The sequence below is a fragment of the Panthera onca genome, chromosome A3 (assembly GCF_046562875.1).
Source record: "Panthera onca isolate mPanOnc1 chromosome A3, mPanOnc1 haplotype 2, whole genome shotgun sequence".
Taxonomy (NCBI): Eukaryota; Metazoa; Chordata; class Mammalia; order Carnivora; family Felidae; genus Panthera; species Panthera onca.
In genome coordinates this window covers 110,337,044-110,354,581 of record NC_138341.1, presented here as the reverse complement: position 1 = coordinate 110,354,581, position 17,538 = coordinate 110,337,044, and the positions used below count along the sequence as shown (strand labels likewise).

The following is a 17,538-nucleotide window of genomic DNA, read 5'->3' as shown; positions in this document are numbered from 1 at the left end:
AGGATAATGCATTTGGTTATATTAAGAAGTACTTTAGAAACATGAATCAGATCTCAAGTACTTAAGAATCATGAGTCAGATCTCAAAATAGCAGACTGTTTAAATGTTTTAAAAGTTAACAGCAGGGGAGCCTGTTGTGGCTCAGATGGTGAAGCATCAGACTTCAACCCAAGTCATGATCTCATGGTTTGTGAGTTCAAGTCCCACATCAGGTTTGAGCTGTCAGCACAGAGCCTGCTTCAGATCCTCTGTCTCCATCTCTCTCTGCACCTCCCCCACTCGCCCTCTCTCTCAATAAATAAACATTTAAAAAAGTTAACAGCAAACTACAGATACATGTTACAACATAGATGAACCTCAAAAACATTATGTCAAGTGAAAGAGGCCAGATATAAACGACCACCTGGTGTATTCTCCATTTATATGAGATATACAGAAAAGGCCAATCTATAGAGACAGAAAGTAGATCAGTGATTTGAATGAGGAACAGAGACTGACTGCAAGTGAACACAAGGGAATTTTTTGGGTTGATGAAAATATTCTAAAATTCGATTATGGTGATGGTTGTACAACTCTGTAAATTTCACTAAAAACTACTGAATTGTACATTTAAATGGGCAAATTTTATGGTATATAAATTACAGCATAATAAAATTGTTTAAAAAAAAAGGGGGGGCAGTAATGGCCACTCCAATACCTTTAGCAATCTTTGTTGGAAAGAGGGAACTATTTATGATGTATCTTAAAGATGGTACATCCTGTGCCAAAAGGGTCACATCAGTGGAGCTTTAAGGACAAGTCAGATGACCTTAGAAGTTGGGTGGTGCCATGGGTGGCCCAGAGCCCTCTCCTCCCTTACACCTTCCCCCAGTGGCAGTGGGAGGATTGTGAAACAGTGTGCCCTTCCCAGTTGACTCTCCTCTTTGTGCAACCTCTTTCCTTCCCTATCCCAGCTACTTTTCAGCCTCCTCTCTGAACTCATTCTGGTTCCCAGTCACCACACATTGCTTTGTGCTACTGGCTTTCCTTTAAAACATCATCAGTTAACCAAAAGAAAAAAAAAAATCATCTATGAGTTGCTTAAGACACTCAAACAGTATCCTTGTCTTATTCTGAAGTTGCTGATAATTTGTACTGAGATAAGTTATCTTCACTGCCCATCTCACAGTTTAAGTGTCTGTATGTTGGGCGCTGGACTAGTGCCTTGCTCACAGCAGGCATTCTGTTTGCTGCATTAAAACTTACTAGCTGGATTTACGCTCTCCTCCATTCTTCTCTCCCAGTCAGGGATAAGCAAGTACTCAGACCTATGGGCTCCGTGTTAGCCAGGTATTGAGTCTACTGGCCCTAGGCATAGAGCACAATGGACCCCTGCTGGGAATTCTTAGTGTAAACAACATTCTTACTAATGGCTCCGCTGCTTGTTGCCCAGATGATCTATATTTTATTTATAAATAAATACAGAAGTATATGTGTATATGTATCTAAAATTATTTTAAGTAATCACATGGGTGACAGTGCTGATAACTGCTTTCTGAATATGTTTTATATATAATTTGGGATAAAAAAAATCAGGTATACATGTGAGAATATTTGTATATACATATGCAGAGAAAGACACACACAGAGAACTTCCTACTTCTATCCACTGAAGAGATATAGACACAATGACCAAACCAGTACCAATGAGCATTCACAGCACCTACACTGTTGTGCTAAAATACCACTCCCCAAACAAACTAGAACTTATTAGAGAAATGACGATTCCAGACCTGGGACAGGAAATGTATAAGAGAACCCAGGAATCTCTTATCGTAGTATATGGCAAGGAAGTTATCAAGGACTATTAGGGTTGTGTCAAAACAATTTGTAACCAACTTTAAGTGAGCTACTACCCAAAGATGGAACAAGCTGAACATCAGCAAAGATGGTAACTGCACTGGATAAAAACACATCAAATAGGTTTAAATCTATGAGTTCAAAATGAGATATATTAAAAAGAACTAACTGGTTACTTTTGGGAATGGTTGGGAACCAACTTTATTTTGAAAATTGATAAATAAAAGCAAGAATTCAAACAATTATCCTGTTCTTCCCACATGAACTCCACCACTGCATAACCAAATAATAGCAAGCTGAATTATTTCTCTTTAGAGAATATAAATGAAGAAGGAATTATAGAATTGGAATACTACCATTTTACAATGGTGAATTAAGGATCTAATTAATCAATTAAAGACCTAAGGACCATACATCAACGACTGTTCACAAAATTAAAAGAGATTCAATTACACATATATACTTCTTGTAAAGAATACCCTCTCAGAAGTAGTTTTCCCTCGAAAAATCATTCCTGACACTGATTAAACCTCTAGATTCAATTACCAATAATATAGAAATACATCAGACAGGGAAAATGTTAAACTACATGACAGGAATGTGATCAACAAATCCCAACGAGGATAACTATAAAACAAATGATCTGATTTCCTTAATAAATAGTTAAGTGGGGGTAGGGACAAAAAGAACCTATAGATTAAAAGAAACCTAAACACACACACACACACACACACACACACACACACACACACACAGGCAAAGTTAAACTATGTATATAGTATACATAGTATGCAAAGTATAACTAGCATTATACATGAAGCACATTTGGAAGCACATTTTGATGATAAAATTGCAAAGAAAAGCAGGGGTCATTGCCATAGAATTCATGATAGTGTTATTCTTCGGGGAGTAGGAAAGAGGTGATGGGTTTGGCAAAAAGCACTCAGACTGCTTCTGGGGTGGCAAGACTCTGTTGCTTTGCTTTATAATGACTTATTAAATTACGTATTAGTTTTATGTTCTTTTCTGAGTCTGTGTTAATAAAAAGTCTTTAAAAACAGACACACAAGTAATATACATTTATTACAGAAACTCAGAAAATCTAGAACAAAAATCACTGTTAACATTTTGGAAAATATGGGGCACCTGGGTGGCTCAGTCAGTTAGGCATCCGACTTTGGCTCAGGTCATGATCTCACAGCTCATGAGTTCGAGCCCTCTGTGCTGACAGCTCAGAGCCTGGAGCCTGCTTCAGAATCTGTCTCCTTCTCTCTTTGCCCCTCCCCCACTCGCATATTTTCTCTCTCTCTCTCTCTCTCTCTCTCTCTCTCTCTCTCTCAAAAAAGGAATAAACATTAAAAAAAATTAAAAAGAAAACATTTTGGAAAATGTTCTCATTCTAATTTTACAGACGTATTATATATATATACAAAACATGTGCATATATTTTTTTTAAGTTTGTTTATTTTGAGAGAGAGCAAGCTTGACCACAAGTGGGGGAAGGGCCGAAAAAAGGAGAGACAGAATCCCAAGCAGGCCCTGCGCCATCAGCTCAGAGCCTAATGAGGGGTTCCAACTTAGCAACTGCGAGATCATGACCTGAGCCGAGATCAAGAGTCTGATGCTTAACCGACTATGCCACCCAGGAGACCCCAAATATTGTCTATTTGTAACTGGAAATCTACAATTACCTGGGTCAGACTGTCCTACCCTACCACCTCTGTGCCTTGGCCCAGTAAACCAGACCTCCTGAGTTTGGGATCCTGACCTGCTATCAGGTCCAATCAGTGCCCCTGATCCAGGGTCCAAGATAGTCTATGTGTTTTAGAGGATACACGAAAAAAGATGGGGCACTCTGTTCCAAAAAATTTCCCCGAGGGAGCCAGGTGTGTTAGTACTAATTACAGAATAAGATAGAATAAATCATTAAATACTGCTTTCAGCTCCATGCTAGGAGTGAACTGAAAGATGCAATGAATTCTCATATTAAAAATAACTAGCATTATACATGAAATGCCCACATAAATGTGCACACACACACACACACACACACACACACACACACAGAGTCTTAAAACACCCTAACATCCTTATATTTCTCTATGCTCACTATAAAGATGAGGAGACTGAGGCACTTCAGAGTAAAGTGATCTACCTAAGGATGGAATACTAAAGAGGAGCAGAAGTGGAAATATATCTAGGCAGGAGATACCCAGAGTCTGTTTTTTCCACCACAGTATTCTCCAACTTTTCCAATGGATACTGTGTATGTAGGTAGAAATGGTCAGTTGCATTTGATGTGGAAGAAGGGAAAGTTTATCTGCTCAGACTCTTTGAAGTCAAATCCAGAAGACAGTCCCAGATAGATATCAAGGTCAGATACGCAGCAAAGGTCAGAAAATGCTTAGACTGTGTCAGTGTGCCTTCGTTCTTGGCTGGTGGCAAAAGATGCTGAACTTTAGTCAGAACTCTTGGCCCTACGCTGGCATCCTGCTCTCTGGTGGCTCAAAGTCCATATCCATGGCACCACCGGTAAGCTGAGCTGGCTTAAGGACTAGGCAAGGGGACAGCAGCCACATTTGAACAACCTCTCTCAATGTTGAAAAGGAGATGATTCTGGGGCTCAGACAGGTTCCTTCCCTGTGGCTAGAATGCTTATACCGCCGCCTCCTTGGTCTGGAAAATCTCTGATCACCACACATGCTCTGGGAAGCAATTCCAGGAAGAATGATTTTCCTTACCCTTTATGTTCCACTGCAATTACAGCAGTTACCAAAGTATGCTGCTATTATTGGCCTAAGAGCCCATTAAATAGTATGAGCAGGAGCCAGGTCTACCTATTTCTGTGACTTTAGCATAAGCACAGTATCCAAGAAATAGCAGGGATCAAGGACTATGTATTTAATAAATCAACAAGCAAAAAAAAAAAAAACTCAAAGGCACTATACTGACTGACCAAGAGGGAAAAAAAAAGCTCAATTTCAATATTTAAAAGTATTTTTATGAATTACACAATGCAATAAAAATGGGAAAATGAAAACAAGTGACCAATAAGACTATCACCTAAAGTTTCTAAGACACAGACATACAAACTTTACAAAGATGGAATACCTTTTACTTTTTTGCTAAATATATTTTGAACATCTTTCTATATCAAATTCAATTTTTAAAAAAAATTTTTAGTGTTTGTTTATTTTTGAGAGAGAGAGAGACAGAGCACGAGCAGGGGAGGAACAGAGAGAGAAAGAGACAGAGTGTGAGTGAGGGGTGGAGAGAGGCAGACACAGAATCTGAAGCAGGCTCCAGGCTCGGAGCTGTCAGCACAGAGCCCAACATGGGGCTTGAACTCAAGGACCATGAGATCATGACCTAAGCCAAAGTTAGACGGTCAACTGACTGAGCCACCCAGGCACCCCTATATCAAATCCAATTCTAAAACATCATTTCAAATGACAGTATAATGGGCCACTGAGATTTTTTTTTTTTTTTTTTTTTTTTAGAGAATGAGTGCTAGGGAGAGGGGCGGAGAGGGAGAAAAATAATTTTTTTTTAAAGTTTATTTATTTTGAGAGAGAGGGAGAAAGAGTACCCCAAGCACTGTCAGCACAGAGTCAGATGTGGGGCTCGATCCCATGAACTGTGAGATCATGACCAAAGCCGAAATTAAGGGCCGGCTGCTCAACTGACAGCTACCCAGGTGCCCCTGAATAGTTTTATTTAACCAAATTCCTATTGTTGGACATTTACTTTGTTTACAGTTTTTATAAATACTTCAAGTGAACATTCTTCAGTGACATCTTTAATTTCTTCGGATAAATTACTAAATCGAAATTGCTGGGGGGCACCTGGGTGGCTCAGTCAGTTGAATGTCCAACTTCTGCTCAGGTCATGATCTCACAGTTCATGAATTCAAGCCCTGCATTAGGCTCTCCACTGTCAGCATGGAGTTGCTTCAGATTCTCTGCCGCCTCTTTCTCTGCCCCTCCCCCGCTAGCGCAGCATGCTCTTTCAAAAATAAGCAAACATTTAAAAAAATAAAAAAATAAAAATGCTGGGGGCACCTGGGTAGCTCAGTTGGTTAAGCATCCGACTTCGGCCTAGGTCACGATCTCGCGATTCGTGAGTTCAAGTCCCACATAGGGCTCTGGTGCTGACAGCTTGGAGCCTGGAGTCTGCCTCAGATTCTGTGTCTCCCTCTCTCTCTGCCCCTCCCCTGCTCACGCTCTGTCTCTCTCTGTCTCTCAAAAATAAATAAATGTTAAAAAAAATTAAAAAGAAAAAAAAAAGAAATTGCTGGATAGGGATGCCAAATGTTCACTCAAGACAGGCATTTCACCTATTCCGTTGAAGGCCTCACTCTTACTCTGACAAGTGGCAACTCAATCTAGTCTTTTAGAAATTTCTAGCATTTTTATAGATGAAAAAGTAGCACCTCCTTGTAGTTTAATTAGTGTATTTGTGAGAACTGGTGCAGTTCATCTGTAAAGAATATTTCATGGAGGGGTGTCTGGGTGGCTCAGTCGGTTAGGCGTCCAACTTCGGCTCAGACCATGATCTCATAGTTCGTGAGTTTGAGCCCTGCCTTGGGCTCTCTGCTGTCAGCGCAGAGCCTGCTTAGGATCCTCTGTCCTCCTCTCTCTCTGCCCATTCTCCGCTGGTTCCCTCTATCTCAAAAAAACCAAAAACCAAAAAACCTTTAAAAGAAAAAAGAATATTTCATGGAAAAAATAATAAAAGAAAAAAATACACTTCACAGAGGAGTATGCACTCTCCCTCTTGAGATCTGTGGGATCCGACCAGGAAGCATGGAGCTGTACGTTCTCTGGCCATCAAAGAGCTGCCAGAAATGATTGGCCAATGGAAATTAAAGCCCAGATGTCAATCCTGGTTTAAGATTACAATCTTGGCAAAGGGGGAAATAAATATGAGCAGAAAAAGTATTTGGATGGTGGAGAGAAAAGAGGGTTTCAGAGAAGTTTGGAAGCTATGAAATAGCTGAGAGAAGGGGGAATAAGGCAAATTTTTAAAAAGTAATATAGGTATGGATTACACCCTTTTCAGTGATTTTCTAGAGACTCAAAGACTGGAATAGCATTTTTAAATACTTCTGGTTGTTGAATTTGAATTTTATTAAGGACATTTGTAAACTCACCACAAGAGACCCCTGTACAAATTTATTGTCATTTTTATACATATCTATAGTAGTTTTTATCCCACTTGGCGTTCAATGAGCTTCATGGATTTGTGGACTGATTTTATCAATTTGGAAAGTTCTTGGACAGTATCAACTCAGATTTCCTGCTGCATTTTCTCTCTACTCTCCTTTTGGGATTCTGACTATACTATGTTAGATCATCTGACATTGTTTGACAGGTACTGGATGCTCTGTTCTACTCCCCTTGCTGCTCTTCTCTTTGTCCTTCAGTTGAGAAATTGCCTTTGATATATCTTTAAGTTTAGAGAACACTTCTTCATTTGTATCTAGGCTGCTGTTAAGACAATCTAATGAATTCTTCATTTTAGATATAGTATTTTCATTTCTAGCATTTCCATTTAGTTCTTTTTCTACTTTTCAAGTCTCTGCTGAAATTTCTCATCTTTTCATGTATGCTGTTCTCTTTTTGTTCAGATTCTTCAGCATTTATTTTAATGTTTATTCATCCTTCAGAGAGAGAGAGAGACAGAGAGACAGAGAGACAGAGCATGAGCGGGGGAGGGGCAGAGAGAGAGGGAGACACAGAATCCAAAGAAGGCTCCAGGCACTGAGCTGTCAGCACAGAGCCTGACGTAAGGCTCAAACTCACGAACCGCAGGATCATGACCTGAGCTGAAGCTGGACACTTAACTGACTGAGCCACTCAGGCGGCCCTGATTCTTCAGCATTTTTATTAGCTACTTAAAATTCTTCATTAGTTAATTTCAATATCTGGATCTAATTCTCTTGACTGGTTTGTTTTTTTGAAGATTTTATTTTTAAAAATTTTTAATAATGTTTATTTTTGAGAGACAGAGAGAGAGAAAGAGAGCACGAGTTGGGGAGGGGCAGAGACAGAGACACAGGATCCAAAGTAGGCTCCAGGGTCTGATCTGTCAGCACAGAGCCCAATGCAGGGCTCGAACTCATGAACCATGAGATCATGACCTGAACCAAAACTGGATGCTTAACCAACTGAGCCACCCAGGCACCCCTAAGATTTTATTTTTAAGTAATCTCTACACCCAGTGCAGGGCTTGAACTCAAAACCCTGAGATCAAGAATTGCATGCTTTACCGACTGAGCCAGTCAGGTGCCCTCTCTTGACTGTTTCTTGATAACAATAAAATTTTCTTCTAATTTTTTTTTTTTTTTTTTTTTTTTTACCACATGCCAGCCATTTTGTGATAAAAGAACAGTAAAAACTGAAGCAGGTAATATTTACTTTTACAAAAGTATACCTTTTCTTTTATCAGGTTATTAAAATAGGGATCCAAGGAATTTTGATCTACAATTGATCAGAGTCTGAGTCTGAGTACATTTGTGCATTTGTTAATTACGAAATTAAAATATTTTGAGGGTAGGGTCTGAACTTCAGCAGACTCTGCTCATGGGAAGTCAGAAAACCAGGGAAGGGCCTGGTCTATAGTCCATGGTGATTACCACTACTGCTTCTTCAGCCAAAAATGTCACCATCTGTTCAGGTGCAATTAAAAATATCCTTCTGGGGGGCACCTGGGTGGCTCAGTGGGTTAAGCGATCGACTTCGGCTCAGGTCATGATCTCGCAGTTTGTGAGTTCGAGCCCCGCATTGGGCTCTGTGCTGACAGCTCAGAGCCTGGAGCCTACTTACCTCAGATTCTGCGTCTACCCCTCTCTACCCCTCCCCTGCTCATGCTCTGTGTGTGTCTCTCTCTCAATAATAAATGTTAAAGAAAAAAAAAATTTTTTTTAAATATCCTTCTGGGGTGTCTGGGGGGCTCAGTTGATTAAACAGCTGACTTGATTTTTTTTTTAATGTTTATTTTTGAGAGAGAGAGAGAGACAGAGAGAGAGAGAGAGACAGAGAGTGAGTACAAGTGGAGGAGGACAGAGGATCTGAAGCAGGCTCTGCACTGTCAGTACGGAGCCCGATGTGGGGCTCCAACTCAAGAACTGTGAGACGACCTGAGCTGAAGTCGGAGGCTCAACTGACTGAACCACCCAGGTGCCCCAGACTCTGGATTTTGGCTCAGGTCATGATCTCATGGTTCATAAGTTCGAGCCCCACCTCAGGCTCCATGCTGACAGTGCAGAGCCTACTTGGGATTCTCTGCTCTCCCTCTCCCCCCGACCCTACACCTCAAAATAAATAAACAAACTTAAAAATGTCCTTCTGTGTGGTCCCTCTCAATGGGCTCCAGAGATGCTTCCAATGTTCTCCAAACTACAATGCTACATTTAGCCTCCATGTGTGAACAATGGCATCCTCACATTCAAATGACTGCAGGCAAGTTGGGTATGGGTCTCAGACAGTTGTAGAAACTCCTAAACTACTTATCTCTCTTTCTTTGTGGTTAAATTTTATCATTTTTGCATTCTTATGTTACACGTTTTTGCATTTTCACTTTTTTCCATAATTAGGCTAGACATGGATTGATGATGATGATGACTAGGTCTCTTCAAAGGATAAAAAGTTCAGGTTTTATTTTTCTTTTATATTTAATTAGAAATGTTTAAACAGAATGGCTGTTCAATTTTATCAAATGCCTTTTAGACACCTATGGAATCATCACAAATCGTTCCAAGGAGAAAAATTAGTATAGTGATTACACTAATAGGTTTCCTGACACTAAACCAAATATTGTACCCTTGTTAAGCTCTATTTCATCAGGGAATACTCTGACATGGTACTGGATTCTATTTGCTAATATTTTACTTAAAATACAGGCATCAACATGGATAAGTGAGACCGGTCTGCAGTTTTCATTTTTGTTATTTTCATTGGGTTTTAATAATATAACTAAATTAATTAAAACGCTACACACTGTTCTTCTTCTATGCACATCTAGCCATGGCCACTGAGAGATACTGCTGAGCTGCTTCACCACAGCAAGTATTCCCAGAGCCTTAGTTTTATCCGTTGCTCCTCACTGCAAAGTGTTCCACCCAACTTCATGTTTTCTTCCAAGTTCAGATGAACAGTTAATGCCCGACCCTCTAATCCAGGAATCAACAAGTTATGGCTTGTGGGCAGGCCACATATTTTTTAAAATAAAGTCTCCTTGGAACACAGACACCCCCATTCATTTAAGCACTGTCCACGGGTGCTCTCAGGCTACAATAGCACTGCCGAGTAGTTCTAACAGAGATGGAGGGCACACAAAGCCTACATGTGCTGACCTCTGCTCTAATTCTTAATTTGTTTAAGCCCAACCCCATCTTTGCTTTCTTTTTGTCACAGAGAAAGAGTACAAAAAGACATCCTCTGTATTGTTTGTCTAAAGTCCAGCCCAACCGAGAGAATGTCTTTAGGTGGAAATGTAAACCCTGGTAGGCAGCTTTGGCTTCGCCTCAGGTGAGGTTTCCTCACAGCAAAAGAGGCAGTATCACTTTTCCAGGTCCACTTCTACTCCCAAGGAGTTCAAGATAACAATCTGGGAAGAAATTGTTCAGACAAAAATATCTCTTGCATTTCTTCAAATACTGTTAGTGGATAAGTGAGCTGGCTGTAATATTTGTAAGTTAAATATATAGTTAGGCTCCTTACTTCTGAAAGCAAACTCTCCAGAGACATAGGATCCATTTTGCTGTAGACGTTCCATAGATTCAAACTCACATCCTGCAGCTGCAACATAGGGCAAAAACATTGAAATAACTGAGTCAATATCACTATAACAATCAGATTTATCAGAAATGACTATCTTGGTGAAAACTAAGTGATTAGACTAATAAATCAAACTTTTATCAATTATACTAGAACCAATACATATTAATAAATGCTATCCAACTCAAGGAAACTAACTTTACAGAAACTTTGGTACATCTTTTGACTATCTTCAATGATGAGTACATATACATATATGTACATACACAATTTGCCTTTGCTTAAGTTTTTTAATTAAAATAATACATGCTCATGGTTTAAAAAAAATCAAATAGTACTAAAGGCTTAGAATAAAACATGTGACTCGCCTACTCCAATCTTTCTCCAAACCTCCACTGTCACAGAGGCTATCACTCACAAGTCTCTTAACATTTTCTTTCTGGTAGTTACCTCCAAATTTTGATATAACATGCTTCTATCACTATTTGATTTCTCAATTTAGAAATTAAATATTAACCATCCCTATTCTCACACTTTTTCTCCACATACCTATACCCTAACATCATCTAATATCATGATTTTTTAATTATACCAGTAATTACTATTTATAACATTAAGATCATACATACATTATTTACTATAGGAACATGTATGCTATACTCCTAGTTGCATTCTTAAACCAATTTTATTTTTCTTAGGGCTACCGACAGAGTCATTTTTTTTCACTTGTGCGGTTAAAATAAAAATCAACCCTGAAGTTTTTTCTAATTGTCCCACCCAATTAGCTATGTTTACACTAGGGTTTCTAAACATCAACACTACTATCATTTGGGGCTAGATATTTCTTTGCTGTGAGGCACTTCCCTATGCATTGTAGGAGGCTTAGCAGCATCGCTGGCTTTTACTCACTAGATGCCTATAACACTGCTACCCCCAGACAATCCAAAAGTAATTCCAAACACTGTAAAATGTTTCAGAGGTGGGATGTTGGGGAAGGGGCAACAAAATCACCTTGACTGATAACCAATGACTTAAACATATCAGATAATCTAATAATTCTTTTTCTTACCTTATTCTGGTCTGGCTGTTATGTAAGCTTGCTGTGCAACTACAACTTTTGCTTTGAGAGTTCTCTTTGCTATCATCCTGAAGCTTTCAGGTGATGGATTTGGTTCCAGGGCTTACTTCTCTCTTTCTTAATTAACTCACTTGTTTACAGGAGTACATCCTCAAATAGCTTTTTTAAAAATATTTATTTATTTTTGAGGGGCGGGGAAGGGCAGAGAGAGAATCCCAAGCAGGTTCTCTATTGTCAAGGCAGAGCCCAACACAGGGCTCAATCTCACGAACCGTGAGCTGAGCTGAAATCAAGAGTCGGATGCTCAACCGACTGAGCCACCCGGGTGCCCCTCCAATATCTTTTCAGAAGGCAAAAGTTTTTTAGTTTTAAAATGTCTTTATTCTGTCCTCAGGCCTGACTGACAGCTCATTAATGCTCTTTCCATTCTTTTGGATTCTTCACTCTCTCCATGCTTTACCTTGATAGTTTCTACTGCTATAGCTTCAAATTCACTAATCTTTTCTTCTGCAGTGTCTAATCTATTGTTAAAACCTCTCCCATCTCAGACAATGTAGTTTTTACCTCCAGAAGCTCAATTTGGGTCTTTTGAAAATTTTCTCTCTCTGTTCAACAAGTTCAATTTTCCTCCTAGCTTCTTGAAAATATGAAATACAGTTAGAATAACTATTTTAATGTTCTTTGCTAATTCTAACATTTCTGTCACTTCTAGGTCAATTTTGAATGATTACCTTATTATCAGTCATGTTTTCCCATTTCTTTGTAAAGCGGATAATCTTTGGATGCTAGACATTGTGAATTTCACCTTGTTGGAGACTACGTATTTTTGTATTCCTATAAATATTCTTGTGCTTTGTTCTGGAATGCAGTTAAGTTACTTGGAAACAGTTTGATCCCTTTAGATCTTGCTTTTATGAATTTTTAGGAGGTCTAGAGCAGTGCTCAGTTTAGGGGTGACTATTCCCCATTACTGAGACAAAACCCTTCTAAGGACTCTACTCAGTGCCCTTTGAATTATGTGTTTTTCCAGTCTAACTGTTCCCAGCCCTTAGCATGTATCATGCACTGTTCTGGATTACTTTTCAGATGTCTTTTTTTTTTTTTTTTTTTTAATGTTTATTTATTTCTGAGACAGAGAAAGACAGAGCATGAATGGGGGAGGGGCAGAGAGAGAGGGAGACACAGAATCAGAAGCAGGCTCCAGGCTCTGAGCTGTCAGCACAGAGCCCGACGCGGGGCTCGAACTCACAAACCGTGAGATCATGACCTGAGCCGAAGTCGGTCACTTAACAGACTGAGCCACCCAGGCACCCCCAGATGTCTTTTGTTTAACTCTTGCCTTTGGTAGTTACCTGACACATGGATGAATTGATCAATACTCTTGAATACTTGGGATGGGGGGAGGGGCAGGGAAATCTTGGCAGACCTTTGGTGTTCTCTCTCTGGGCATTTTCCTTTTTAGTACTCTAGCTGCTCTCTTACCAGACCCTTCACTGCATCTTCTCAACTCAGGAAATACACTAGGATTCACATGGGTATCCCCCTCCCAATGCCATGGCCTGAAAATTTTTCTCAAATTACTAAGCTAGCGAAATCATGGGGCTGTGCTTGCCTTTTTTTTTTTTTTTTAATGTTTATTTATTTATCTTGAGAGAGAGAGAAAGAGCTCGAGCAGGGGAGGGGCAAAGAGAGGAAGAAAGAGAATCCCAAGCAGGCTCTGCACTGCCAGCACAGAGCCTGATGAGGGGCTCGAGCTCATGAACCATGAGATCATGACCCGAGCTGAGATCAAGAGTTGCTCGCTGAACCGACTGAGCCATCTAGGTGCCCCTGACCTTGTTTATTTCTATTTCTCAGGGAATCACTATTTCTCAGTGTCTGATGCCTAGTGTCTTGAAAACATATTTTGTTTCTTGTTTGTTCTTTTGGTTTGGTTAGGTTGGGTTGTTTTGGGAAGGAGAGAAATCTGGTTCCTATTGCCTTATGTAGGTGATTTATTTTTTTCTTCTGGAAGCTGTGATATTCTTTTATTCTTAGTGTTCAAAAAAGGCATAGATAGATTTAAGGTTTTTTTTCTTCATTTACATTTAAGTCATTTAATTTAAAAGTTGTATTCTCTTTATCACTGGAAATTGTTTATTCTTTTAAAAAATTTTCTCCCTCCTGATAACCTCTGCTCTAACTTTCTGCAACTCCAACTTGTATATCAGACTTCTTGGAACAGTTCTCTATGTCTTTTAATTTTTATCTCATATATTCTGTCTCCTTGATTTTTAAATTTTACATTTTTAGAAAATTTCCTAACTTTACCTCCCAGCCCCTCTATTAATTTTATTAATTATAATTTCCCAGAGCTCTTATTTTCGTCATGTTAATTTATGACAACATAACACTTGTTCTATGGTCACCAAATCTTGTCTGGGCATCCAAAGTGGAGTTTTAGGTCTTAAATTTTCCTCTATATCTTAATTATCTTTGGGTCTTACCCAATGTCTTTAAAAAAAAAAAATCTTGATCTTTTCCTTTAAAGTTACAGGTATTTAAAGCAAATGTCTGGTGATCTTTGGTTGCCTGTTTTTATTTCAAAATGGAAAGGCTAATTGGAAGCTTCATGCTTTCAGCAGAGCTGGTCAACTACCAGAAAGTTTTTTTAGGGAGAGCAGACAGCCAGCAGGTGGTTATTCAGGATCCCTACTCCCTTACATTCTAAATCTCAATAGACTGATTTAATATATTTGGCCCCTTTCTCTGTAACCTGGAACAGCTTTTCAAGTGTCAACTGATTTGATTTTTTGAGGGTGCTGAATTAAATTTCTAATTTTAAATGCAAACGTTAACTCTACTATTAATTTTGAGACATAACATTTCCTCATGTCATCCATCTCCCTTTTTAATTCTGTGTGTCCTACCTATCATTTCTCTTTTTACAAATTCCATTCTTTTTTTTCTTTTTTAATTTTTAAAGTTTATTTTGAGAGAGACAGAGTATGAGCAGGGGAAAGGCAGAGAGACAGAGACAGAGAGAGAGAGAGAGAGAGAGAGAGAGAATCCCCAGCAGGCTCTGCAGAGTCAGTACAGAGCCCAATATGGGGCTTGAACTCACCAAACTTTGAGATCATGACCTGAGTGGAAATTAGAAGTCAGACGCTTAACTAACTGAGCCACCCAGGCGTCTCTTTACAATTTACCCATTCTTAACAGGTACAAAAGAGATCATCTTTTTTCTCATTTTTATTTTATTTCCTGGAGAAACCGTTTTTAAAAAGCACGCTTATCTCTGCATCTAATATGCTATGGTTTCCTTCCTATATTTTGTTGAATCTTATTCGTTAAGTTTCATTCCACCTTTCAATACGAACATCTTCTGTTTGTCCATAAAAAGGTAAATGAATGTTTGTTCTATGGTTACTCTCATTATTCAGAAGTTTGCTATTAGAATCCTCTCCTTGGGAGCTAGCTGATGTAAATTTACTTTACTAGGTCACAGCTCCAGCAGCTGGAGAGTTAAGAAGGAGGAAGCCGAAGGCAGGGAAAGCCCCAGCAGAGGAACTTCCCTGTGCTGCTTCCCAGGAAGAGTTCTCTATCTCATAACTGAGTTTGATCCAGCCTAAATGCCAAGTATAAGTTATGTGGATCTGGTTTCCTCTCTCATGCTGGCACCTACTACATCAGGGACATAGCAACCTCTGGGTTAATGACTTTGTTCTGGGTGTGGACATACAACAAAACAGAAATTTTTAATAAAATTAAGTTTCTAGTGTCCGTAGTTCTCCTTCTCTTGACCTTCAAATGATGCAAAAGTATTTCTGGCTCAGACAGTTATCAGGCCTTAGGTATGTGACTCAGAGTGGAGTACTGCTCCATATCCTAAAGGCCGATAAGGAAGAGAACTGGGGTGGGGGTGGGGGAGAGAACGAGATGGACAACAACAGGAAAAGTATTGGAGAGAATGACAATTAGCAACTACAAAGAAGGGAAGAATCTGGAGAAAGGGATCTTGAGAGAAGACTTATAGTAGCCCGACTACATGGTGTGTGTGGTTTCTTCCACCCTACAGAAAAGATCTACATTACCTCGTAAAGGTTTTTTAGAAGGGGATTTTGTGCCTTTTGGATCTGTCTGCACAGTGTAATGCTCCTCAAGGCAGGAGCCAGAAAGGCCTGCCACATGTGGTCTGCAAGAACCCTGCGACCTCCTAGTGTACTGCTTTTTCATGCTAATCTACCCACAGCACAGGGCTTAGGAGCACAGGCTCTGAAGCCAGACCCTCTGGATTTGGTCCCACCCCTGCCCCTCACCAGCTACTAGCTCTGTGCTTTTGGGAAATTCATTTAACCTCTCTGTAGAATAGGAACTAATAGTACCTACTTCAGAGGGTTCTTTTGTAAGAATTACAGCCAACTCATATGAAGTGCTTAGAACAGTGCCTGGCATATAGGAGACACTATAAATGCCCAGTTTATACAATTAATTAAAAATAAATATTAGCATTATTGCTAAAAATTTTAAGCTTCCTCTCTACCTCCTATGGCTTGCCCCCTTCAAGCCCTTACTCTTCTAAATTAGAGAGCATTACTTCCTAGCGGGAGCAGCTCCCACAGCCTTGTTTACTAATAACTTCTGCTGTTGTAGTCAATGTGAGAATACTACAGTTTTGGAGCAGGAAAAGTGGAGTCAAGTGGTGTGCTTCTCTTCAACCGTATAGCCCATGTTTCTTCCATATTAGGGAGTCTACCAGGCAAGCACCCACTCACTTCCTAGGGATTCTGCTACTTCTTGGAAAGGAGGGGTAGCAATTAGCCCTGGGTCATGTTTCCAAAGGTCCCACTTACTCTATGCCCAATAGTATGTCCCCATTCTGAGCATGTCAATACTCACTCCCTATTTCTGTGCTGGGGGCTGGTCATCTCACTGAGGATCCTTCAGAGGCCCGTGGATGCTTCTGGGGATGCTGCTAACCTACCAGGCCATCCTCCTTAATATGCACTCTGGATGACCCCCTCTCCCAGACTCATTCATCAATTCACTTAACAAATATTTATGGGTCATCTCCTAGATAAAAGAAATATTGAAATAAAAGATACTGTTCTTAACACAAAAGATAACCCTTTTATTCCTCTAGTATATTGTACTTAGACAAAATTTTGCACTGCCCTTTTCATTGCTCTTGAATAGTTCTCAAGTTATATGAATTTCTGAGATACAAACCACAACAATGAAAAGACTATTTTTGTTCTCAAGGAGCTTCCAGTCCAGAGACCAAGGGCAGGTGGATACATGAACAGGGGTGTGTGGAAAATGTATAACATAGGACAAAAAAAAAAAAAAAAAAAAGCTGTAAGAGGATTCAGCCTAGGATGCTACAAGAGTAGACTGGAAGAACAATGGTATCAGAATGGGGAAAAGAGAGAAAGGAGGACAGAGAGAAACTCCTAGAAGAAAGGACATATGAGTTCTGTTTGGGGACCAGCTTTAAACAACAACTATTTTCCATTTCAAGTCTTTTAACTTGCTCCATACTCTTGAGAGGTCACTATTAGCTTTTCAGTGTTATAATGATGCACAATCACAATGTGGGGGTCCTTCATAAAGATTGCAGGTGGCAGATAAAAGCCAGGCATACTGTCTTTCATACATACCTCATATTTCATGGTAAAAAATCCATCCCCTCCAATGCCCTCAAGTGCAAAGGCCTGTACAATTGGCCACTTCTCTACTACAAACATATCAAATATCTGCAAGTGACCTAGAGGAATCAAATACAACAACATGTATCAAATACCATCCTGGATATAACAGTCTAAACCTGATCTTAAGTGGTTACCCAGGCATCTCTCACAA

General features: G+C 39.6%; 1 protein-coding gene across 2 annotated transcripts in view; it reads right to left on the bottom strand.

The window, feature by feature from the left end:
- Positions 1-17,538, bottom strand: part of DNAAF9 (dynein axonemal assembly factor 9) — a 130,946-nt gene that overhangs the window by 86,908 nt on the left and 26,500 nt on the right. For both annotated transcript variants that reach the window (XM_081795316.1, XM_081795315.1), the window contains exons 6-7: positions 17,337-17,443; positions 10,563-10,640 (exon numbers count right to left, since the gene is read on the bottom strand). In XM_081795316.1, the coding sequence (XP_081651442.1) occupies positions 10,563-10,640; positions 17,337-17,443 (185 nt within the window). The remainder of the gene's footprint in view (positions 1-10,562; positions 10,641-17,336; positions 17,444-17,538) is intronic.